The sequence below is a fragment of the Sceloporus occidentalis genome, unplaced genomic scaffold, assembly GCF_023333645.1.
Source record: "Sceloporus occidentalis isolate IW3139 unplaced genomic scaffold, rSceOcc1.0.p SCAF_4, whole genome shotgun sequence".
NCBI classification, from domain to species: Eukaryota; Metazoa; Chordata; class Lepidosauria; order Squamata; family Phrynosomatidae; genus Sceloporus; species Sceloporus occidentalis.
Window position 1 is genome coordinate 56,202,450 of NW_028316984.1, and position 27,689 is coordinate 56,230,138.

A 27,689-nucleotide genomic window follows, 5' to 3' on the forward strand; every position below is an offset into this window, starting at 1 on the left:
TCCTTCCAAATCTTCTGTTAAAGAAGTAATGCCCAGGAGCATATCTACTTCATTAACTGAAATGTACCTATACTTCTATTGTGGTTATTGCATTTTCATATTACAGTGATTTACACCTGGCAATATATACAGGTTGAATCTCCCTTATCCAAAATGCTTGGAACCAGATGTGGTTTTGATTTTGAATTTTGGGGGATTTTGGAATACCCGTATTTGCATATATGTAGATAATGGAATATCTTGGAGATGAGACGCAAGTCTAAACATGAAATTCATTTATGTTTCTTACACACCTTATACACATAGTCTGAAAGAAATTTTATACACCAATATTTTCAATAATTTTGTGCGCAAAGCAAAGTTTTTGTACACTAAACCATCAGAAAGCATAAGTGTCACCATCTCAGCCACCCATGAAAAAAGTTTGGGTATTTAGAATATTGCAGATTTCAGTAATGCTGAGAAGGAATATTCAGTCTATAGTCCCATTGTAGTACAGCTGTCATGTATTGAATATTTCACATGAAAATGAGGAGTGGCACAATTGTTCACACAGTCTATGTCCTCTTCTCTTCCTCAATACTCTGAAGACAATTTGACAGGTAATAACAGCCCTCATTTTAATCAGACTCTGTACTATCAGTTCTTTGTAAACATTTGGCTCTGTCCACAACAGTTACAAAAATTATAACAAGCACTCATTGCTCTGAAATCAAAAGGACAGCTCACTGATTGACATTAAAAGACACTTGTAAAGGTGCCAAGTTTAGTTTGGCTTCATGTGTTAGACTAAGGACTTTATGGCGATCCCAGAGCCCAATGCTGCAATTAGTTTTGAGATATATATTTAGTCATATATTACTGTCAGTATTAAATCTTCTTACTTCAGAGTTTTAAAATACATTCCATCTCATGTTTACTGAGAAGCAATCAGAGTAGAAGAAAAAATAGTAGGAATATTTTGGATTAAAAGTTCTATGATCTGAAGTTACATTTTAGGTTTCAAAAAACACAGGAAAAACATTTTGAGAGGAAAAAGTGATGTTTCAGAAATTTTATTTCCTTACCCACAATATCAGCCATTAGTTCCACGATGCACTCATCTCCTAAAGCCCAAGGACGTTTTCCATTGAAATGACCATGGACACCTCTAAAAGAGAGAAAAGAGGAAAATGTATCTTTGGCAATATGTTTAACAACAACAGAACAGTGACTGTGGAGGTAAATGAACCAGTGGTATTATAACAGATTGCAGCAAAGAAACAACCTAGCAATCATTGTCCAGTGTGGTCTGTATTATAAATGCACAAAATCGAGTCAAAGACCTAGCATATGCTAAAAGGTTAAAAAAAAACTGCAATATTCAAGGAGCAAATAAGACTAGAACTAGGAGTGAGCAAAAACAAAAGGAAAGTGACTGACTTCCAGCAGATACACTTATTTCTTCATTTTCCCTGATCTGGCTGGGCCAGTCAGGGTATGAACAGGTGGGAAAATATCAAAACAGGTGAAATTGTTAATGCAGCTAAAAATGTTAGTTATTTCTTCATACTCAGGATATTATGAGTGCAGTTTTAATGATTATATAGTGTTGCATATTAACTGTGGGTTTATGTGTTTTTAATTGTGCTTTGTACTTTAACATGCTGTACCCTACCTCGAGCTTTGAGGAGAGGCAGGAAGGAAATAAAATTTAGCAGTAGTAGTAGTAGCAGTAGTAGTAGTAACAGCCATAGTAGTAGTATACTACTATTGCACAGAAGTGGGAATTTCAGTGGGAATTGCTTGTCATGCAAGCAAAACTTGCTGAAATCTTCTTTTCTACACAAGCATTAAGGGAATAGGAGCACTATGACTTATTCATCTTGTAATCCTAGGCCTGTGGTGGTGAACCTATGGCATGCGTGCCAGAGATGGCACACAAAGCCATTTTTGAGGGCACACGGAGGGTCAGGAAGAGGAGGAATAGGCATGCACCTGTTCTTCTTCTTCCTGGCCACCCTGGGCCTTCAACCTTCTCCAGAAAGGCAGCTGAAGGCTCAGAAGGTTGCGGAGGAGGAGGAGGGACAGGCAAGCATCTATTCCTCCTCTTCCCAGCCATCCTGGGTCTTCAGCTTTCTCTGGAGAGGCAGCTGAAGGTCCAGAAGGGCGCACCTATTCCTTCTCTTCCCCCCATCCTCCAGGGCCTTCAACTGTCTCTGGGGAAATCCTGCCCCCAGAAGATGAAAGTACCATCCCTAGAAGGCAGAGGTCCTGCCTTCTGGATATCCCACTTCCCAGCACCGGGTAACACACGGTTCAGGAACACCTTTGAGTTTGAGCATTCAGTCTCTAAAAGGTTCGCCATCACTGTCTTAGGCCCTCCAAATGTTGTTGTATAGGAAGCCGCAATAACCAGCACAGCCAGCAATGAGGAATAAGTCCTACTCCAAGAATATCTGGAGGACAACTTGATTTCCACTCCTGCTTTAAAACATAGGAAGATTAAATTGGAATTTGGGTATATTTACTCAGAAATAAATACCACTGTGTTCAATGGGATTTACTCTCTGTGTGCCACAAAGTTCAATGTTAGGATATAATGCTAAAAATATATTTAAAAAACCCTCAGATCATCTAACTTCATAACCTGTATCATTCAATTGTGTTCATCTTTAGACCAAAAAGTGCTTCTGCATATGATTAAGCAGTTACTAGGATGATCAGAAGTTAGAAGCTATTGTTATATCTTAGCTTTCGATCACTGTGAAATACACTTGACATCTGAAATGCCAAACTACATGTGGCCAAAATGGATAAGTGTAGAAGCAATGTCAGGAATAAAAACAAGAATAAGAGCAACAACAAAACAGCTGGACCAGTTGGGAAACCATTAAAGGCTAGAAGCTGTGAAGATAACATTCTGAACAAACTGCCATACATGTTGTGAATGTTGTGATCTTGTCATGACACAGGGAAAACTCAGTAACAAAATGCTAATACATCAATAAATTGACCTGTATGGGCCACATATCAAAGAAATTTAATAAGAGGACCATTTCCTTTAATAGTATCTTAAAAATTAGCCTCTTCAGTCAGACTATGAATATATACACACACCACCACCACCACCTGTCCACAGTATGCTTTGGAACATAGGGAAATTTTGGAGAAACTACAAGACTAAAAGCATGTGGTTACTGAAACATTCAGAGCATATCCCTATATCTAATGAAATTTGGTTTGTCATTTAAAAGACTGCTTACAAGAATTTAATATTTCATATTCCTAAAAAGAAGAGGTGCTTAGGTAAACTAATGACGTTATCTACACTGACAGGAGAATTCAGCTTACCTTCAGGTTATCACAATCCACAGTGACCCCAGGCTTGTTTATATACACTGAGATGAGTTTGGGGGAACTGTCCACATAGTTGTTCCTTTCAAATTCATCCGGTACAATAAAAACTACTTAGAACAATGACAGTGGCCATTCCAGATTTTTCCCCTCGACACCTGTGTGTGAATGTATGTATTTCTGAACCTCTCCTCTTAGTCCTAACACTAGCATCACTATAGAACATGGTCCACATGCACATGCATGAATATCTGGATTGTCCACTCAAACTCAGGATAAATCCCCATATTTTTCTTTGGATTAAAGCTCTGAAGTGATGAAAAGGGATATGGCCCCAATTGTCCCATGCATTGTTTGGACAGATCTCTGTGTAAACTAGATGAGGCCACTTTATTTCGCCCATTTAGATACTCCCTGAGTGTCTTCTCCCAAACAGTCATTTAAGCATTGGAAATAAATACCGTTGATTAAGAGATATTCACTGAACATGCCAAGAAACTAATAAATTTACAGAAAGAAATCCCTTCATTCAAAAGGAATATTCTACTGTTCTTTTCAACTTTCTCTTATTCATTTTGGGGGAAATAGGCAAAGGTGTCACTAACTCAGCTACTCATGAAAAAAGTTTTATATTCTGGAGTATTTCAGATTTTCTATAAATTGTATTTATTACTTTTAATTTTAATACAAGCATGTAAATGCATTTTTAAAATTACCCCCCCCCCATGCATGCTGTTCTTATCATACCTACTTTGCCTTTCCTTCAATATTACATGTAGAATTTCTTCCATTCTTCCTGTAAAAAAAAGCCCCATCCTGATTTTAAAAAAAACTTGAGCACCAGACAACATCAGCCACACTTTACCTATTCCTCCTATTTCCCTCTGCAGATCAACACCTCCATCACCACAAAATCTATTCTGAAAGATTTCCTGATTCTCCAGATCACTAAAGGCTGGGGGAAGACAATGTTCTCACTTCTACCAATATAAGCACTTCCAGTTTTCTTTCTTTCTTTCTTTCTTTCTTTCTTTCTTTCTTTGCACATCAAAGAGCATCTTCCTCTAACAGAGTTGTCTTTTTGTCCCACACTTTCTCCAAGTTGACAGACTAAGTTGTTGCTGCTATACCTTTTTCTAGAGGATGCAACCAGATTACCTGTCAGTAGGCACTGAATCCCGCTGAACTTTAAATGCAGTATTCAGGGTGCTGAATCTCTTTTGGGAATAGCTCCTTTAAAGTCTGCACTTTAATGCCATCACTTTTTGTCAATTTTTTTTTGGGGGGGAGAGGTATGTATGTTAGTCATTCTCTTTCTATGGGGTAAGACACCAATAAAAGCCCATGATAGGGTTGCCTTAGGGCCACTATAAATTGGAAATGACTTAAATAGTGTTTAAGGCACTTTTAAGACTTTTATCTTGCTTTATTAAGCAGGCAAAGAACCTTCTCAGGGAACCAGCTGGATCAAGTCTGATGTTGAAGAATGATGATTTAAGACCAAAAGCATTCACTGTACTTGAAATATGGTAATCTTATTCTGCAACATATTTGGAGTAAAATATGTTGCAAATTATTTATAGTCTAAATCTTCAAAACAAACAGACTGTCCAATGAGATGCCATTATTTAAAATACTTGGGAGACCAACTGACCATGATGCTTTTTCTTATTCTCTTTGGAGGAGTCTTGTACAGAATAATTTCCTGACAAATAGCTTCTATTATCAGAAGATATAGTATAAAGATAAGGTGCATAATGTGGCCAGTGCTCCATGCCTTTCACTTCTTCAAAAAAAGGTTGTCAAACAAGTGTAAAGGTCCATTGCCAATGTCAGGCCATCCACCCACTCTCTCATTTGCTACTCTTACAACCTTTTCATCTTCCAGGTGGGGCAAGCTAATTAGGGACATGCAGGGAAAAAAATCTGTGTCATTTCTGCCTCAGGCAATAGGCTTCAGGCTATTGTGTTAGCTTTCTCCAGTTTGGAGGAAAATGTGGCAACTGCAATTATGTCAAGGAAGAAGCAGAAAGGAGAGAAACAGCTGACAGGGGTCTCTGTCAGTTCAGTGGCAAAACTTTGCTAGGAATGCCATAAAAGACTTACATTGCATAGTTTTGTTCATAGATATATTATCTTCATTCTATACTATTGGTAATGCAATGGAAGATATATATTACATATCTTCATCCTAGTACACTTTAGACTGTGACTCCCAAACAAGTACAGCTATCCACATTTGTGTCTTTGACTATTGGAGATTTTATTATTTGCAGATTTTATTAATATGCTCTCTCTAGGAATCTCCTGGTCCTCCAGCATGACCCTTTGTCCAACTCCCACCAGATCACTTTGGAGGACCTAGAGATTCCTAAAGAGAACACATCTTTTGGCAATCTTAACACAATTCTGAGATCAACTCCCAATGGATGTTGGCACTAGAGTTGCTCTGGTGGACCTAGAGATTCATATAGAGGTGCTTCTTAGGTTGAAAAAAAATAGTGTTTTGTTTTGTAGTTTTCCCACTTTCACAGGGCTCCTGCATTCCTGACTCCAGTAAATGTGGAGGGCCCACTGTATTACATTTTTCTATCCTTCATTAGATTCACAAACAGATAACCTCTCCTTTTTTCACAATTCTGAGAAAAGAAGGTTTTACATTTTAATTTCTTTTAAGTAAACTTGCATAGAGTGAATTTGAAGCAGTGGGACAGGACAATGAAAGAAAAAGTGGAGGGTTTAAAGGAACATGCCTTTTTAAAGAAAAGATAGGGCATAGGCAATTACCAACTACATAAATAGAAGTATTTCCATCTCATGAAGTGATATTTAATCAAATCACGATGATAACATTATAGAAAGTATGCAGTTATCAAAGACTTCACAATTTGGTACTTAAACTGTGGGAGGGGGGAGATGTTCATGATTGGTTGTTTTTGCATAGAAAAGAGGATTTTTTGCGGAAAGTAAGCTCCTTACACAGAATAACATTTCTGTTCATAGAATAACATTACTGCACAGGAAGAAAACCTGAAAATGGCAGAAAATTCTATTTTCTGTATAAATAAAACCATGTACATTTTCCCTACAAAATCTCAAACTGCAAAGATGTCCATATAGGATTCTGCTAGTCAAGGTTCAAGAAACCTGTTTTTCAACCATTAATATACTGTGTGTGTGTGTGTGTGTGTGTGTGTGTATTCTTTCCTCTTCTACTTTTATGCAACATCCATCAAACCCAGTTCTTGTTTACTATTTACTCCCATTTTCAAATGCATCCAGTTTGTGAGATTCATTAACCAGTTTCAGAAAGGAAAAAGGATGGATGGACTTGGAGTAAGTGGAACCAAGAAAAATAGGTTTTGAGAGAAAGGCAAGATATAAATCAAATAAATAAATAGTACCATAATTTAACAGATTTTTCAATAAGGTTTATCCCAGATTTTTCATCATTGCTTCTATATCAGATGAAAATACCATTTTAAAAACTGAACGGGGGGGAGGGTAAATGTGAGGTAATAGTTTAAATATAGTTTCAGCCTACAGTTGATGATGAAGTGGGTTATACATTAAACAAATATTGTTGCCTCTTTTAATCAAAATATAGTTTTTTTTGTTATTCTGACAGTAGCCCCATCTATTATTAAATAAAAGAAATGAAGATAACTGTTATATCAAATAGATCAGTAAAGTGCTATGGTCACTGCATTTCTAAAAGATATTTTAAAAGACCTGCATAGTAACCATTTCCTTCTGTTGCTTACAGGCAATATAACATGGTTTTTCTTTGTCTTAATGCCATGAAACCTTGCTCACGAATCCCAGATATAAGCCAGTAAGGAGCCATAAATGGTAACTGTCTTCATCCACTTCTGACTGACACATTATTCAACTAGAAGCAAAAGGTTCCTGACACATTTCTCATAAGCCTTTAACCTTCCACATCTTGCATTTGTACTGCATTTTGTGTGCTGACTCTTCTAAATATAAACTGCTCTTTTGTGACTATTCTATTTTAGTCTGGCCTTATTTTGACATTTACTTTTCTTTAGGTTCTAAGAAATAACAGAGCACTATCTGTGTGCTTATGATATTTTTCTCAGTAAGTTTCTTTGGCCTAAATTTGGCAAGTGGTCATTTTGAAGTGAATTAAAAGTTTGCACGATCTAAACTCATCTATTTGGTTCAGTCTGATACATGGATGTTGGAATTCATCATCATCATCATTGTTGTTGTTATCGTTGTCATCCATTCTAATTCCATTCTGTTATTTTAGTGTTGTCATTGACATAGCTTTAAAAAAACCTCACCAACAATGGGGTGACCAGACATCCTCCTTTTCCATGACCTGTCCTAGATTCCATGACCTGTCCTACATCTAAAAAGGATGCTCCCGGGCAACCCTAGCACGTACTCAGTATGTGCTTAATGGCCTGTCTATACAGGGCCTATATATATAAGGTAAAGGTTTTCCCTTGACACGAATGTCTGGTTGTAACCAACAGTAGTGGGCAGTGCTCATCTCCATTACTAAGCCAAAGAGCCAGTGTTATGCACAGGTGACTCCAGTGGTCATGTGGCTGGCATGACTGCACTGAACACAGTTTAACTTCCCGCCAAAGTGGTACCTATTTATTTATTTGCATTTGCATGCTTTCGAACTGCTGGATTGGCAGGTGGGACTAATGACAGGAGTTCACCCCATCATGCGGCACTTGGGCCTCGAACTCCCAATATTCTGACCTTATAGTTGTCCTAATTGGCATCTTAACCACTAAGCCATCACATCCCTCTAGACCATATAGTCTTACTGTAAGACTACATAAATGCCCCCCAACCTTCCTTAATAGCCAGAAGCCAGATTGTGCAAAGAAGGCCTGTTCAGCTGCCAAGTGGGGGTGTGAGAAGGATGTTCCTAATCCTTCTCAACAATGAACAATGCTTTGACAATCAGAAGCAAGATTTCAGTCCCAGTTCCTTGAGGAAAGGGGTGGAAGGGGATTAGAAACAGAAATATCTTGTTCCGTATAATACCATCAGTAGCTGAGCAGGCCTGTTAAGGTGGGGTGGAGGTGTGGGATCAGGCCATGATGCATTATTTAGTTACACATGCATAACATGCATAACATGCATGTAACATATTGTTGCATGTTATGTAACATAACGTGTGTAATACAGTTGCTGTGGGAATGAAGCCGCCCAATAAGACAACACAGAATTGGAGGAAAAGGCCACAACTTTATTAACAAAGGGTAGGGTTGGCCCAAAGCATAAGGTCTGGATCTGGAAACATCAATCAACACCCCAGTTCATTGATGTAAGGTTGCTTGGTCACAACCAAACATCAGGATTTATTTATTTATTATTTATTTACGATATTTATATACCCTTCAGTCCTAAAGGCTCTCGGAGAGGATGACGTAGGGATAACGGAAATGCCCTCTCACATACATACAACCAGTCAGTCACATATTCCAATAAGTCCCTAATCACTGGGAGATGTTCACTCGATGTGGGCCCCGCAATGGCCACACCACCTGCCCTTGGCGCTCCTGGGTCCAATGGACCCCTGATCCAGTGCAACAGAGCCCTGGAAACCACGCCCACCAGATCCAGGACCTGTGCTGCCGCCAAAGAAGGCCATTCCAAGCAGGAATGCCTTCTGCGAACCCTTCCCCAACACAATCAATGTCCATAACAAGAGTCCGTGTGTGGGCGAACATAGCCTGCGAAGGCTCCTGGCTTCCTGAAAACGAAAGAGAGCCCAGCTGGGAGGCTAAAGTTGAGCACACCAGTGACCCTGAAAATATAGCCCAAAACCAAGGCTCCCTGCCACATTGGAATGGACCTGCAGCCGATCACCCAGCTTTCACAGCCGCTGCCAAATGGAGGAACCATTGAAATCCCTGAGAAACCCTTCCCAGATGCAAAGGTCCTCTTTGATCCCTTTTGAGAAATGGACATGGTGATGAGACAAGTGCAAGTCAACTGTAACCCTAGACAGCCTAGTGTAGAAAGCCCTGGCAGGTGAAACCACATGGCAAGCAAAGTTAAGGTGTTCAAGAAGGAATTGGATCTGTCTCAAAGTGGCCTTATGGGCCTAGAAATCAAGGCCTGGAGAGCCACAAGCTTGTCAGTAGGGAAGCGGGAAACTCCTGTCTGCGCACAGGAACACATGGCCATTGAAATGAACGGGACTTGAGGTCCCACTTTTTTGCCATCCATGGGGATGTCCAGAACGGATCCCCTGCATTTACAAAGGGCCCACTGTAAATCTAGAAATCCAAGTTGTTAATGTAGTTGGGACTAGACACCAAAATATCCATTCAATAATGCCCTCTCCCTTTCTTTCCAAGCTTTTATGTCATACTGTCTGTCTATCTATCTATCTATCTATCTATCTATCTATCTATCTATCTTGATTGCAAAATTCAGTTCACTATCCCCATATTGCAGACTGGGAGTGCTGCACCTAGGAGAAAGTGACTTATGAGAGAAGTCTGTTAATGTTGTTCACATTAAATGCTGAAAGCCAAGCTCTGAGAAGTTTACAAGAACACTGAAAGCTGTTCAGATGTATTAAACCCCAATGACAGTTTGATTGAAATTAAGTCAGTAATTTACAACACCCCTACTTACTTTTATATACACATTTCAGGCTATTACAACTTAGCAGATTGTGCTGGGAGACAATAGCAGCAAACATTCATAGGGTTATACCAAGGGGTGGGTCTGTGGTTTCAACACACATTATTTTTGCTGAAAACAAACACCTTAGAATACAGTGAGCCTTGTTCATATAATGGCTATGGAAATCTGTCTTCCCTCTAAAATTCCTTAATTTACCACCAGGACCTGGTCTACTCTGCAGAAATAATGCACTTTGACACCACTTTAACTACATCCAATATAACCCTGGTATTTATATTTTGTTGCAGCAACAGAGCTCTTTGACAGAGAAGGCTAAGTATCTCACAAAACTGCAAATCTCAAGATTCCATAGCATTGAGCCATGGAAGTTAAAGTAATGTAAAACTGCACTATTTCTGCAGTTCAGATTAGACCCAAGACAGTGGAAGCTGGTGGACGAAGTCAGTGGGACAGTATATCCACTCCAAGTTCAAAGACCTGAATCTGTTTGCAGATTCAGACTAAAATTCAGACTAAAATCCAAAGTAGATTCAACACTCTACTGACACCTGAGATACCAACCTGCACTGCAGCATAAACACATTTGTGGGGAAATGAAGCAATGAAAAAAGCAAGCTGTGTGAGATGAAATATTACTCCTCCAAGCCTCATTTAAATTGAGAAGAGAGCTATTTAACTTTAACCTTTTTGAAGGAAGTCAGCCATTTCTTTGATCTAATACGATAATCTTAGAAAAATGGACAGTATTGCAATTTTTGAAATGGCTGGCAAAACTGCAGAGCTGGGCTAAATTAGCAACAGAGAGACAAGTGCTAACCAGAGTTCAAATGTCCCACCTTAACTCCTTCATTTGCTTTTCTGGAGTGGTGAGAATCATGAGGCACATGGAATCATAGAATCCTAGAGTTGGAGACCACAAGGGCCATCCAGTCCAACCCCTGCTATGCAGGAACTCTCAATCAAAGCATACCCAACAAATGGCCATTCAGCCTCTGTTTAAAGACCTCCAAGGAGGGAGACTCCACCACACTCCAAGAGAATGTGTCCCACTGTCTAACTGCTCTTATTGTCAGGAAGTTCCTCCAACTTGAGTTCATTGAAGGAAGAAAAAAGATTTAAATGTAACAAATAAATAAATACAATTTGAACCACTGTGCAATTGCATAAATTGTTGGCAACTGTCTTAGGCCTTGTCTGCATGGGCCAAAAGTCACTTTTCCACTGTTTTGGTTCAGACAACACACAGACCAAACCACGGTTTTGATGTGGGTAGTCCTGGATAATATCCAGCACATCCTGCAACAGAATTGAGAAATAGTAGGGCAAAAAGCCATTTTAAAAACCCAACTGTTGTTCTGGATCTTCCAAGAAAATCTGGAGCCCTCTGTTTCTTTGCCATGGTGGCTGTCTGTATGGACATCCCACTGGGCCACCCAGAGCATCCACCATTGCTGTGGGTTGTTCATTCTGAAGTCAGAATGAGGTGCCCAGCATGTGAACATCACTGGGTGCTTCTTTTTGACCTCAGAGTTTAGTGACCTGTGACAGCGGTGGACATGCTGGCTGACTAAGTGGATGCCCATGCAGACAGCAGCCATGGTGCAGAAACAAAAGCAAAGGTAATGGGGGAAGAACAGGGCAACTGTTGGACCAGAATACATGAGGCAATTCCTAGAGTATCCTCATCAGTTCAAACAAGGCCTTAGATTTAGATTCTTGAGTCTCAATTTCCATCTTTCCCAGAGTTTTGATATTGATTTAAATGTTGCTACTGAGGCCATTGCTTCAGGAATTCAGTTTTAAATGTTACAGGACAGAGGAGTAGATGGATGGGAACAAACAGAGAAACTTTAATTATGAGTAGAAATAGTAATCATTCAACTTATAAACAGTCTATTTTCTTAGCTGTAGAGCTATTTCCTGGACCTCAGCTGTCTTTACATCTTATCGTAAGTATGTAAGCAATGGGAGGACTGTTAATATGGGAAATAGGAGCAAATAACATGCATAATTTAACAAGTGCCCAGAAATGCTTACAGGGCAAACAAATGGTGTATAATGGCTAGCCATAGCAGTAAAAAGGGACCAAGAGAGGAAAAATTATTCCAAGCACACCAATATTGGTGTTAAGTTTTGCCATTTCAAAATTTTGAAGCTTTAGGTTTAAATTTGAAATATGACATTTTGTATTTGAAAATATGGAATTTTGCATGCATCTCCAAACCTTGAAGCTCTGAAACAATATTCTTTGTTCACTTTCCCACACAATACAGTAATGGTTCTTTGATTCCACTTTACTTCCCATGGCTTCAACCAATGTAGTCTTAGGACTTGTAGTTTAATGGATCACAAGAGGAGCTCTCTGGTTAAGAATTCTGAATGCCCCACCTTATATTGCCAATCTGAGGATTACATAAGATTGAACCATGGCAGTTAAAGTGGAATCACAACACTACAAATGTGCTGTGTGAAAGGGCCTATGGTGAAACCAGTCATCTGGTTATTTGCACTGCATATTAACATACAGTCCTCCATATCCACTGATTCTTTATCCATTGATTCAACTATCTATGGTTATCTATCTATCTATCTATCTATCTATCTATCTATCTAATATCTATCTACACATTACTATGACATTGTATTTAATAGAAATTGAACATCCATAGGTTTTGGTATCCAAGGGGGGGTCTAACCACAGTGTATACGAAGGGTCCATTGTATGCAACTGGGGGCATAAGGTAAAGGTAGGCAAACGTTGGAGCCTTCAGGCCCACATTACTCAAATTTCAGCTCCTACAGAACTCCAGGTGGCCTCAGGAATAGTTGAAGCTGCCATTTTAGATAACTAAAAGTGATGATGCCTCAGTTCTGGTTTCATCTTGGGGCATTTTCTTGGGTGGGGAGCCCCTGAAGCAAAGGGTTCTTTTATCCTTTAAACATGATATGTATGTTTCCCACAAATGACTTTTTTTCAGGTGAAAATGTTACACCTTTGTGGAGAGGATCCCAAGGGTTACTCTGGACCCACCCACCACCAGTATACCCCTTATCAGTGAACTCAGCACTTTCTAAGCAGTTTACAATCTATAAACCAGTTGCCCCCAACAAACTGGGTACTCATTTTACCAATCTACAAAAGGATGGAAGGCTGAGTCAACCTTGGAGCCCTGTGATCGAATTGGCTCCAGTACTGATATTTAACCACTGTGCCACCAGGCCGTATGATTACTATCCTTGGTTTAAGGAAAATACAGATGAAACATGAGACTAGAATACCCAAACTGAAAAGCAATCCTGAATCAGATCTCAGAATTAAATATTTTGAAGGTGAAACACACATACAGAGTAATACACACACACACACACACACACACACACACACACACACACACATTACAGCCATGTAGGGAGAGGCATTCCCGTAAGTAACTCGGGCCAAAGCCCTACATGGCTTGGGCCCGAGTTACTTATGGGAATGCCTCTCCCTACATAATCCACCCCGCACTCTCAGGATATGTGGGGAAAATCTGCTGGAATTACATTCAACTAGACTAGTTTCAACTTCTCAAAGAGCTTTTACAGCAGTGGCTCCTAAATTGTGGAACAGCCTCCTGGAAGAGATCCATCTTATTACCTCCATGGAGGGTTTTAAGAAGGCAGTTAAGACGGATCTCTTCCTGCGAGCCTACCCACCCAATCTTCTATAAGAAATACTGTTTCATTCCTCTGCTCAGGATTAAAATACTCTATCCCACCATCAGTTTGATTTGATTGTATTGTTTTAATTGTTAAATGTTATATATTTCACTGCTGTATTTTATTGTATAATTATACTGGGTTGTAATCCTGCCTCAATCCACCTGGAAGAGGTGGGAAAATATAAATATTTTTAAATTTTATTACTATTATTATTATATAGATATATATGTTATAACTGAAAAATTCAGATTCAACAAGGACAGTTCATGATTAACTTTCAGCCAAATGTGACCTTTGCCCTGTTTGAGCAAACAGAAGCCAAGTAAAGATTTCTGCAACCATTTCTTGTTTTCCTGTGTATATGTGCCATCAAGCTGCCTGTTAGCAATTGGTGTTCCCATAAATTCCATAGGGTTTCCTTAGGCAATAAATACTCAGAGGTGGTTTTGCCAGTTTTTTTCCTCTGCAATGTAGGCTACAGTACCAGGTATTCCTTGGCAGTCTCCCATGCACATACTAACCAGAGCTGCCTCTGTTTACCTTTCTACTGTAATACGATGGGTCCTCCTTATCCACAGACTTGCCATCAGTGGATCTGAACATCTGTGGATGGCAAGCCTTCATTGTTCCCAATAGTGGCACACATGCAGCCGCACCGCCATTGGGGACAAAAGTTCCTTGCCACCCCCTCCTCCTTCCCTCCCTACTTCCTTCCCTGCTTCCCCTGCCTGCCTGCCTGCCTGCCTGCCTGCCTGCCTGCCTGCCTGCCTTCCTTCCTTCCTTCCTTCCTTCCTTCCTTCCTTCCTTCCTTCTCCCCTGGCTTGGCTTTGGGAGCAGAGTCTGCTGCCCAGTCAACTGGGGATATGGCTGGAGCCGATGCTTGAGTATCAGAGCCTCTGTCCCCAGTTCCAGCACCTAGGATGGAGCCTCTGGGCTCTGAGATTAAGCCCTGGTCCTGATCCCGGCTGCCTCCAGAGTCCAAAGGCTCTATCCTGGGTGCTGGGCCTAGGGACACGGGCTCCAATATTCAAGCCTTGGCCTCAGCCTCAGCCCTGGCTGACTGGGTGGCAGACTCTGCCCTCAAAGCCAAGCTGGGGTAGATGATCTGGAGGGAGGGAGGGAGGGAGGGAGGGAGGATCTCAATTCCAGTCTCTGTGCCACCATTAAGGACAATGGGACTTGAACATCCACAGATTTTGGTATCCAAAATTGAGTATTTTGGTCCTGAACAGATCCCCTGCACATACTGAGGGCCCACTGTATATTGCTCCCACTGGAGGGATAAGAAGGAAGGCCCCTACCAATAGAATATACTACTCAGCAGTATATATAGGAAGAGATCTCAATCTTTTTAGATGTCTAAATGTTATCACTAGCATCTTGAATTTGAACCAGAAGCATATTGGCAGTCAGTACCATTCATTTAAAGTTGTGTCATGTAAAGTGCTCCTATCAACAATATAACTGGTGCATATTGAACTATTGTACTGCAGTCTCTCTTATCTTCCTTAAGGCAGCCCCACATAGAGCACATTGAAGTAGTTTAACCACGATATTACAAGCACGTTTGCAGGAAAGAAAGCAAGAAAAAGGTGCAGCTACATTGTAGAAATAATTAGGTAGGACATCACTTTAACCACCACGGCTTCATCTTACAGAATTCTGAAATTTATAGTTTTATGAGGCACCAGCATTCTTTGGCAGAGAAGGTTAAAAACCTTTCAAACTACAAATCCCGAGTTTCCATAGGATGGCACTACAACACTTAAAGCTGTGTCAAACTGTATTATTTCTACAGTGGTGATGCAGCTGAAATTATTTTTGCTTGAACTTTCATAGATATAAACCCACTTCTTTGGAGGCAGTACACATTATTCAAAAATACATTAAGAAATGTACAGCCATACCACCTTGAACACATTAACAAATAGAAAAAATTATCCCCCTTATCTGTACTTCAAACTCTGAAATATCAAAATCCAAAATTGTCCATAAGTCTGGCTGAAATAGTGACACTTGCTTTATGATGGTTCAGTGTACCCAAACTTTGGTGAAGTACATAGCACCAAGAAAAGGTGGCCGGGAGCCGCCTTGCATTGCTGCGCAACTGTACCGCAGCAACCAAATTGTGCGGTACCACTGCGCAGAAAAAAAGGAGCGGTGCAACTGTGATGGCATTGGACATGGCGCAGCTGCAACATCATTGCTATGTGTGCCGTCTGTACAGCGCTGCGCAGCGGTGATGCCCTGGCCATGTGCTAGGGTTGCGGGGCATGCGGTCGCTCCACCCCTGGGTAACCCTAGCACATCACCAGGACATCACAAAGTGGAAGTCTGTACCGGGCCTTTGTTTCATGCACAAAATTATTTTTAAAAAATATTATGTAATAAATTTATCTTCAGGCTATGTATAGAAGGTGTATACGAAGCATAAAAGAATTCCTATGTTTAGGCTTGGGTCCTATCTCCAAGATGTCTCATTATATATATGCAAATATTCCGAAATCCACTGCTGGTCCCAAACATTTTGGATAAGGGAGACTCAATCTGTATATACCTGCTCTTTCAGAAAGAGCAACTTCTACCAGCATAGATTGCTTATTTACTTCCTGGCCTGGAACCACCAATGCAAAAAGCCACCACCTTGTCAGGAATTAGTTTCATTTTACTGGCCCTCATCCAGCCCATTACAGAAACCAGGCATTTATTCAGCATCTTGACAGGCCCAAGTGACTCCAATGACAAGGCAAAGATGACTATCCTCAGCATACTGATGGTATCAAATCCCACATTTTAACAGAATGGAGACTTGTCTTCAACATAAAGCAATTGCTTTCTTGTCCTGAAAGAAACATATTCAGTTATTTATATCACTACTAACTACTCACGTTTTAGCCCACTTGTCAAGTTCTTCATCCAAGTAAGTTTTGATTTTCTTTGGCTGAAGACCAAGAGAATTACCCGCAAAGTAGATGCAGTTGTCATTCTCATCCACTAAAGCTGGATTGGCTGAAGAGGAAAATCCAAAAAGACCATTAAAAAAAAAGTACAGTAATTCCTTCCTATCAGACAAAATATTCTACATTGCAAATAACAGTCATTCATACCCGATGAACCCAAAACCTGAGTACCATCAGCTTATATTCCTGATATAGTCCTTCAGTAACTCTATGTGTGTGTATGTATGTGTGGTATTATAAATTTGGAAAATAAACATTTTGAGAATATTTTCTAGCCCAATAATCTTCTTTTTTCCCATTTATTAATGGGTTCAAGGTGGTATGGCTGTACATTTAATTAATGTATTTTTGAATATTTTTTAAAATCATGGAACATTTCAATTGTTAACATGAAAATGAGGAAAATGAGATACAATGTCTGTATTACAGGTGATTCAACTCTGCCTGAACTTAGGGCTTGTCTACACTGACAGAAAAAAAAAAATTCTTCTTCACACTGAAGTTTCCTGGTCTGCAGTAACCTTGCTCTGAACTTGGTAATGTCACACAAACCACACACATTGAGGTGAGATCAGCTTTTCCAGCCCCAGATCCTCCACTGGCAAACTCATTTCAGTGCAAGAGGGCAGTCAACATTTCCATAATTTTGCATTATTTTCAACCATATGGCCATGTCTGCTTCACTTTTTTCCTTTCAATTTTTTCCATGCATAAACCTATCAACAAATAGTTATTAATGTCTGCCTGACAACCTAAAGACCAATGTGCATAATCAGTTATGTAGTTTGTGCAATTTACAAAAATTTCAAGCACAAAAATAGTATCTCTTTTGAAAAACAGAAAAGCAGAATGAGAATGAGACCAGTAAAAATTTACATCCTTATTTACACCCCCATCTGTACGAATCTTGCCAAGAAAACTCTGTAAATCAGAAATGCCTTGAAGACACACAACAAAAGTTTAATGAACACATTGTTTAATAATGTAGTTACTTCTGTGCTTCCTATTTAGGAAATATAGGTATCCTAAAATTCACCATTGCATAGATTGTGATGGAGTAAGATAGAAACTATACCAGTTATATGACCAAAACCAAGTATATCCTTCCTCATTACCAAAGAAATAATTCAGAAAAACACACACACAAGGATCCTACTTGTAGCATCAGATAATCTCTATTACTAAAATCAGCATTACTTCTAAACTTTTATTCAGTACACTAAGTATGCTAGGTGTGCTAGATGTTACACATCACATGGGAATGACACAATCCCTGGGGTAAAACAGAAAACTGCATGCACAGAAACAAGTTCCCTAAATCACAGGATACCTCAAATTCTAGCAGTTCTCTGCAATGCAAAATAAGATGGAGAACTAACAGTAATAATTTGGACTATACCACCAGGAGTAAAATGTTCATTTAAGATTTTTTCAGGACACACCACATCTTTGATTGTCAGTTGCTTTTTAAAGGGTACTCTTGAGGTTTACCATTATAATGTCAAACTAGGAGCATAAGGAACTGAAGTGCTGATGCACATACAAGCAAGTAAGACCAGTCTTTTTCTCGAAGGGACTGTAATTGTAAATACTAAACAGCAACAACAGCTAAGAAGGAAAGAAGGGGGGAAAACAATGTGAAGATGAATTACCTTATAGTGTTTTTTAAAGCCTCTAGAAATTTAATTAATATATATTTTATACCATCGTTTTGATGGATAATACAAAGGATTAGTCCATTCCCTGTTTTGGAAGTGAGTGTATTAAAGTTAAGTGTATCTTTCTACTTTTATCATGTTGCCATGATGAAATGTAGGCAGCCAAATATCCTTTGTACAGAGGAAGATATCTGTTGAAAGTGTTTTCCAGTCAATGGGGAAAATAGCAAGATACCATATCCATAAATCAGAGGTCAAGAGAAGTGATTAGCCTTTTCCATCACCTTTACTTCTATATACTGCTGTGTTCTATTACAGGTCATAAGGGATAGTGTTCCATTTATGGAAAGAGCAAATTTTTGCATCTATCAGCCATTGATAACTTGTGCCACAATGTGTAAAAGTGGACAGCTTGAGCACATGTATTAAAATTTACATAAAACACTTATTATACAAATAAGACATAATAATGAGTTTACATTTGTCGGAGGCAATTTCATTTTAAATCTGTAGGAAAACAGATTAAATAGCTGCAAAGCTTTTTAGACTATGTTTGTGATGCTACTTTGAACTCTACCACTAATGCACTTACCAGAGGTAAGTGAGGACAAAGATAACTTCTTAATTAAAGCTTTAAAGGCTTTAAAAAAAACTTAAATAACAGCAGCAGTTTCAATCTAATCTATGTTGCTGAAGCTTTCCCTGTTTTTCATCAGCTTTTTTTAAAATGAGCAATAACAGAGGTGTAAATATTATTCACACTTCCAAATTGGTTCTCTTCACAAGCCTTTGTTATTCTGAAGGACAGTTTCTCTGAGACTGAAGAAAGGAAGTCTTTGGATCTTGGAACAGTACCATGATTCCTTAATTCTAATCAAGCATTAGAATAGGTCATAGAGACCTATTCTTACCTTTTCTTTCTATAGATACTGTAGACCTGCTGCCTCACCCTTGAAGGGGTAACATCCTACCATAACCCACTCAACCTACTTTTTGCTTCACAGATCAGACACTCTCAGAATCCCAGCCTTTTATAACAATCTGTTCCTCCAAACCCATTATTTAACCTCCATGAAAATGCTCAGAAATTGAATTATCACAGAAATATGCCAACATATTGTACAACTTCAATAAATTGTTTTTATTTTCTGAAATTGAGTGCTGTGGGAGGACAGTTAATTTTCTGAGATGAACTTAATTATCACTGTCCACATAGCTCTGTCAGCTCCAATATTGTAAGCAGAACATGGCAGGATCAATGTAGAAAATAAATGGAATACATTACCCCTGCAAATTACATGGAAACTCAAGCAGTTTCATATGTACTCACATCAGAAGACCCACTCCTACTTTTATCTTGAATTAGGGGGTTATATTTTTTTAAAACTACATTTCAGTATGGGAGCCAGGCTGGTGTAGTGCTGTGAGTGAGTATCACTCTGTGATACTAAAATTTGACTTCTCTCGCATCCACAGAGACCCATTAGGTGTTCTTGGGAAAGTTACACTGTCTCAGCCTCAGAGGAAGGTAAAGGCAACCCCCTTCTGAACAAATCTTGCCAAGAAAACCTTGTGATAGGTTCACCTGAGAGTTGCCATAACTTGAAAATGTCTTGAAGACACACAACCATATATGGGATTGGGCCAAGCAGCATACTATTGGCTTCCATTTACACTCTTCCATTACATTATTACCATTAAAAGGTCCAGGGGCAGTAGCATTAGGAGAATTCCCTTAAAAAAAATCTCTCCCAGTAACAATGCCTCTACCAAGTCAATAAATATTGCTGCTCAGCCATAATTATTACTTATTTATGGCGAGGGTGGGAAAAGGCACAGTGAAAATTTATGCACTGGCATTCATACAAGATGTAAGCAAATAGGGAAAGGCAGAATATGTGCTTTACCATTCACTTCTACACACATTAGGCGAATGTGCAAGGTAAAAAAATCTATTTCCACTTACAAAGCTGACTGAGGTAGCTGAGTGCATATTTATCTACTGAAATGATAAAAAGGGAGGTGACATGTTTGGATGGACAAATATTGCGATGACTGTGTTTTCAGAAAACAAGTCTATTGTGTTTTCCTGTCTTATTTTGCTGTTGGATATATGGAATCCTTGCCACCCAAAACTGCAAGAAGGAAGTGGCATGTGATAAGTCCTTTGGCAGTTTTCCCCTTGATTTATGTCATGACTATCTACTGCAAGCTGTCAGAAAAATTTTGATTTTGACAATGAGGCAAAGGCATCACTGTAAGCTTCTTTTCCATCCCCCTTCCCAGTATAAATAATGCATTCTTTTTGGGATGCGCTTTATCCTATCTTCAAGACAATACTGATATACCGTATTTTATGTAAATATAAAGAGCTTGGATTATCTCTTTCAGCTTCAGAACTAAGATATCTAGGATCCATTTTGTGCAGAGATAAATGCCAAGGAAGATCACTCATGCTTGTGCAGATCATGTAAATTATATTTACCCATATTGTTTTTTTTAGGTCTGCTGCTGGCACTTATGACAACTTTTGTTTTTTAAAAAACCCAACAACACACAACCACAATCAGATTCCGGATGTTTGATAATGCTTTTTCTGAATGTTCACTCTCAATACCCTTATTGAATGGTGGCATCAGAACCGAACAAAGTAACCCAGCAACAATGGGTAGAGTGGTAAAATTAATTTCAGATTTGGGGAAATGAATAGACCCAAAAGACAGTTAGTACTTTTCACACAAAGTCTCATTACTGGCCTATGCTCTTACTGGTTTACACATAGTTAAAAGTCTCAGATAGCATAGTTTGGGAAAAGATGGAAGATATAATGAGTCTCTAACCTCCTGTAAGTCAGAATTTAACAGTACAGGTCTATATGGACTTAATAAAAGATCTGCCTTGCATTTTGCTCTAATTGGCATCACAAGCAAAATCCACTAAGTTCACTGAAAGGGTTTTAGTTTCTATATGCATATATAAAGGATCAACAACAATTCTTTAAAGTTCTATAACTCTGGCCAAGAGATACTTCATCATATTATGTTTTAGCATTAGATATATAGAAAATGGCCTATACTGTGTTATTGACTTCAGTTTCGACCAAAGATATCTCTGCATGTGTCCTTCTTACTTATAGCAGCACTGAAGCTTACAGTTCAAAGAAATCTTTGGCTCCAGATCATATTATTACCTTTCACACAGAATACAAATAATATACATCTCTGGCACGTTACAGACGCGCCGAAGGGGCATGCTAGGGTTAGGAAGGGGCGTATTAGGGTTGAGAAGAGGTGTCCCTTCCGGACGCCCCTCAACCCTAGTACGGACCGAGTCTGTACAAAATGGCGGCATCCGTCCTCATGGGGGGCGCCGTTTTGACATCGCAGACGCGTAGCGTCCAGACGTCACGCAGCGGAAGTGATGTTGTGAGTGCGTGACTAGCGCCTCACAGCGCCACTTCTGGGGCACAGAAAGAAGCTCCATTTTGGCGCTTCTTTCTTGCTGTGTCCGGGAACCGCACGGTTTGGCCTCTGCGGTTCCCGGACGCAGCAACCGGCGGCAGCGGCAGACCGCTGCTTTTAGGCGGTCTGTAACGGGCCTCTGTTACACAAAATGCTGTAGATCAAAATGTAAACTGTTGGCCTGGAGTTACCGTGTGATTTTCCTAAAATATCTTGGTTTGGTCTTAAACTGGATTCAGAGAATTTCCGAAACAGTCCTGAAGCAATCTGTCAATGCATCACCCGCTGTGTTCTCCATAACTCACAGTAGACTATGGAGAAGTTTTAAATTTATTCTTATTTATTTATTTATTTTGCTAGTGTAGTATTGCTTCTAAAATAGAGAAATAACAAGAGAATAAAAATTTTGTAGCAAGACATTTTCCCATATAGGTGTATCAAATATCTAGTTCTGATTTCTTTTAATTATTCATTAAACATCTCCTTGTAGACAGGAACATCAGGCATGAACAAGTTTGAGAAATATATTTTCCATGCAAGCAAACAGCATGATGCCACCAAAGCATATAGATTAAATCAGTTTTGACTGGGGTGCTCAAACATGCCCATTGGAGACTTTTAACAAATCTGGTTTCATAAACTTCTAATTTCAATTATAAAAGCTATCCTCTTCACTGAGGCTCTTCTTCTAAACTAAAGGTACAACTTCCCTAGAACAAATGCATGTGCCTAAGACAGCCAGCTCTTGTATATTGTGTATCTTTGAAGGACCACTTTGACATGTGAAATTGGCATGGATAGATAGATAGATAGATAGATAGATAGATAGATAGATAGATGGCATTCTAGGATTTATCATCTCAGTCTTTTCCAATTGTCAAAAGAGACTGCACTGGTGAGCTAGGCTACCTGCTCCAGCTACCCAACTTCTGCTACTCTAAGGTTTGTGGGCCCATTGAGAGAAAACAGGCAAAGAGACAAGTTCTTTAACATCTGAAACACTGAGCCCTTTGGAAGCAACTATGAAATATATATCCATTTGTACAGCTGTTTCGTGCCATCTGGAAGAGAAACAGTGATTGTTAAACTGATTTGTAGAATAATTAATCCCATTAGGCATCTTTACTTGCCACATTTTACCTCTCATGGTAGTATATAAAGTTGCACAGTCACTCAAACATTTTATGTTCCCAAACATGTTGATTAGTTACACAGAATATACAACTACAGCAAAGATGAAGGGAGGATCCTTTCACTATTATATATTCTGTTTTTCCTTATTAATCTGGGATTTACTTAGATGGTACATGACTAGAAGCCCTAGACTTGTGTTTTGTTAAGTACTACAGTAAGCTAACATAAAGCCATTAAAGATGTCCCATCAATCAAACTGCCTTATTATCTAATTTCTGGTAGACTAACAAAACAAAACAAAATCTCACGGAAAGTATTGCTTTCTGTAAATGATGGTTCTATTTCAACCACATTAAAGATATTAGAATGATTTATTTAATTCTTAAAAACACATGCTTCAAAATAAAGGTCAGAACTTGACATCCTTAAACAAATTGGACAGCATCTTTAGTATCACTGACCTACATAGATCCGGTGTTATTGATAGTGATGCACCAAAGTTGGGGCAGTGGATGCAGGCAACAAGAGGTAAGCATGGGAAGGAGGGTCTGTTGAAATTTGATTGAGAGAGAGATCATTTCTTGTTTCAGTGAATGCAGAGAGGGAGAGAAGTAAAGGTGGAATGGAAAGCAAAAGATGTTGCTTCAGTATCTAATGAATGGGAGAGTAATGATATGAAATGCCAGGAAGAACAAGAGTCGACTGCCTCCATTTCATCAGACTGGAAAAATAAATTCTACGGAGGTTGCAGGGAAAGACGCTGTGAGGAAAAAAAAGATGAGTGATGGCAGGTTGATGTAGTGTCTTCTGTAAAACATCCTGGGATGGTTCCTTTAGGTTCCAAATGATACTCAAAGAATCTGTCCCATTGGATTCAAATCCCCCTGCCAATCAGCTGGACCTGGGTCAAGATCACACTACACTGTTATAGCACTATTATTCTACTTTAACTGCTATGGTTGCCTTCTGTGGAATTCTGGGTTTCATAGTTTAGTGAGGCCTAAGAGTTCCCTGGCTGAGAAGTATAAATGCCCCTAAACTCTCAATCCCAGGATCCATGGAGGGAGCCATAGCAGTTAAAGTGAAATAATAGCACAATAACAGTGTAGTGTGATATCGTCCTTAGTATGGTAATCTTGTCAGACCCACTATTGTCATATAAAAGCACAACCAATTTCTAAGGAAGGGGGATGAGCACGTGTACGGTGCTGCCTTCTCATCTTTAAAATGATGAAAAAGATGAGACCTTTTTTCTGAGTTACTTGACACTATCCAGCCCACACCAATCCTAATGACAGGAGGAGTAAGCCCTGTTGTGCTCAGTGGGGGGCTTACCTATGAACAGACAAGCAGTGGTCATTGGCATCTTCCATGTCAATGTGGTGGTGAATCTGCTCTGGGTTTTAGATGAAACTTTAAAAGAACTAATCAAAGTGCTCCAGTTATTTTGAAGATAGAGTTCAACCCTCCAGCTGTTGAAGCAGAAGCTTCCATGCCCCGGTGATATAGAAGTCATGAACAAGGAATGAGGTTCAGTGGGCTGTTAGGCAAATGTAACCAAAGTGCACTAAATCTAGGAATAAGGGTACAGTTACTACTAGTCCAGAAGAGGCAACATCCCAGGCTCTGCCCTGACAAGAAAAGATGATAGTTGCAGACAGGTTCAGGAACCTTTTGTAATTCTTCCCCAAAGCTATGCCCCCTGCCCAGAAAACAAGCCAATGAAAGCACCAAGTGGGATACACTTTTGTTGTAACACACTGGAAATAGTTCTGGGTTGAACACTTGTGGACTGTTCAGGGTCTTAATTTGATGGGCCAAAGTGGATGGTGGGAGCACAAGAAGACAGCTGGGTAAAAAGAGAAGAGGTGGGAGGAGAGTAGCAATCTCTCCTGTAGAAGGGTCATGGGCATGGGGAATCTGACTAAGAAGGAATTCTCCCCTGTGCTTTGTGTCTTTAAGAGACAGACAGAAGTGGAGTGGGAAGTCAAGAGGCAACAGGCAAGCCTGTCAATGCTGCAACTCCAGCACAATGGGACTTGACAGACAGCCCCGAAAAGGCAGGCTGGAGCCACCCATTTTTACTCCTGATAGAGGCTGCACCAAGCAAATGGTGCAGCTTCCATCAGGACTAAAAAGAACCTGCTAAAATCTGGTTCTTTTTAGTCTCCATGGTGGGCGCCATGAGTGCGCCCTTGGCACACCGTTGAGTGTTGATGGCACAAGTGTAGCGTTGCAGCGTGCAGACGCTGCATCATGCTTGCATCATCATGGCGGCCCCCGTGTGGATGGGAGGCCACCATGATGGCACTGCCATTGAGCACTAGGGCTTAGGACCATGTGGATGCCCCGTGATCCCGAGCTCTAAAATTGGTCCCAGACTGCCACTTTCTGGCAGCCTGTACTGAGCCAATGCCTTCCAAAAATCCATAAATGATTTGATGCAGCCAGTCCAGCACTGTCTCCACAGTTTGTCACTTTTCAGGCTGCAGAACCTCTGGCTCTGGGGAAAAGTGGGTGTTCTTAGAGTCATCTTCTCATCTCTTCTGTGTAAGGATTTGGGGCCTCGCTGAGTTGACCTCAGAAAGAGACAGAATTTGTCAACCCTCCTCCAGTTCTCTCCCTGCATGAACTGAAGGCCTCAGCAAAGTGATGCTCCCATGAAATGCAAGCACAAAACCTAACTACAAAGAATCAAGGCTAGCACGTGCCTCCACATGTGGTTGGGAAGAGTTGATTCCACTTCAGCCATCATTGCTGCTACCTCCATTGGTGGGAGATCCAAATGTGCAAGTGACACTCACATCCCAGGCTAGGGTACTACATATGTGAGAATGAATGCCTCTTTTTGCCAGTGACAGCCTCCCATCCAAATGCCCCAGCAACGGCTACCTGGTGGCCTATTGCCAATTACATTTCTACCAGCCCTGGACTTCTCTTGCACAAACCTCACTTGCTGTGTGGAAGTGGAAGCAAAGAAGAAGACTGTTGTAGTTTCCACCTAGGGGGAGGAAATGCTATAAAGTGATGGCAATATGGTGAGTAACAGAGCTAGGAAGCAATTCTGGAAGTGTAATGTCTCCTAGGTACCAGGGAGGTAAGTGAGAAGAGTTTTGTGATAAGAAAATAGGGGGGAGGGGTTTACAGGAAAGATGTGTATATGTCTGACTCTTTTATTAAGGCTGAAGTCCTTCGCTGTGTTATTTTGGTCCCAACTGCATTAAATTGCAGATGAAATTCCTGTTAAACATGCATAGTTACATATTTACAAACAAGGTGATGAATGGCTTACTTTTTGAAGCATTTTTTTTTAAAAAAACCTGATATATAGTTCAATAAAAACATTTTCACTGCCTGCCTTTCTTTTTTGGCACTTGGCTTCTTAGTAGAACCTGTTTCATTCAACAAAACAGAAAGAGCCTTCTCCACTCTGTGCTACAAATGACTAACATACTCATGGACTAGTATATTTTTCCCATGGGCTAGAATATTTTGTGGAGTTATTTGCAAACAAATGGCTAACATACCCATGGACTAGTATATTTTTCTCATGGGCTAGAATATTTTGTGGAGTTATTTGCAATGCTGCTATCAGATGGGACCAAAGCACAATTGGGATAGTGGTGGTCCTTTAAAGTTGTTATTTCCACATGAATGCATTCAGTGCAGAGCAGTTTCTGTTTTAATTCTGAAATTACATTTTCCAAATTTCTTTAATGACACCATGATCCATATCAGGACTCATGCACCTAAATAAACCACTTATTATTTTTGTTTTAACATAACATCCAGCATGAAGAAGGGACTTGCAGGGCTTACTATACAAACAAAAACATTACAGGTTGAATCTCTCTTATCCAAAATGTTTGGTACCAGATGTGATTTGAGTTTTGGAGGATTTTTTATTTTTGTATTTTGGAATATTTGCATGTACATAATGAGATATCTTGGAGATGGGACCCAAGCCTAAACATAAAATTAATTTATGTTTCACACACACCTTATAGCCTGAAGATAATTTTATACACAGTATTTATAATATTTAATTTAATATTTAATTTAATTTAATATTTAATTTTGTGCATGAAATAAAATATGTGTACATAACCATCAGAAAGCAAAGCCACTCATGTGGACAATTTTGGATTTTGGAATTCCAGATAAGGGAGACTCAACCTGGTGGTGCAGTGGTTAAATGCATGTACTGCAGTCACTCACCCACAAACCACAAGGTTGTGAGTTCAATACCAGCCAGAGGCTCAGGGTCAACTCAGCCTGGCATCCTCTGAGGTTGCTAAAATGAGTATCCAGCTTGTTGGGGGCAATTGGCTTACACACTGTAAACTGCTTAGGGAGTGCACTGATAAGCAGTACAGAAACGTACTTGCTATTGTACTTGCTACCTCATCTTACTGATGTTTCCTTTTTTTTTTTTTTTTTAAATCTTTTTGACCCTTGTGGCTATAAAAGATCCAGTTCACTTTAAATCTTTATTTTTGTAGCTGTTTCCATTGAAGACACAATTTATTCCCCTAAGCAATTTCTCTATAAAGCTCAGTCAATAGACAAAACATGTTGTCATATAACAATTGCATCAAACTGAACTCCACTTCACTTTTCAGCATAGATCCAGGGTGTAGCTACAGGGGAGGGGAGAAAATGAAGACATTTCCCCCAAATCCTCCCCTCCCAATGAATCCTCCCCTCCCAATGAATCCTCCCCTCCCAATGAAATTTCTTCATTCCCCAAATGGCTAGTAGAGCAGAGAGCTGTTGTATTTGCTGTG

General features: G+C 39.7%; 1 protein-coding gene across 1 annotated transcript in view; it reads right to left on the reverse strand.

Moving 5' to 3' along the window:
• LOC149313889 (kynureninase-like) overlaps positions 1–27,689 on the reverse strand; it is a 125,851-nt gene that overhangs the window by 86,792 nt on the left and 11,370 nt on the right. The window contains 2 exon segments of the mRNA XM_089520092.1: positions 1,068–1,150; positions 16,578–16,698. Coding sequence (XP_089376218.1) covers positions 1,068–1,150; positions 16,578–16,698 — 204 coding nt within the window.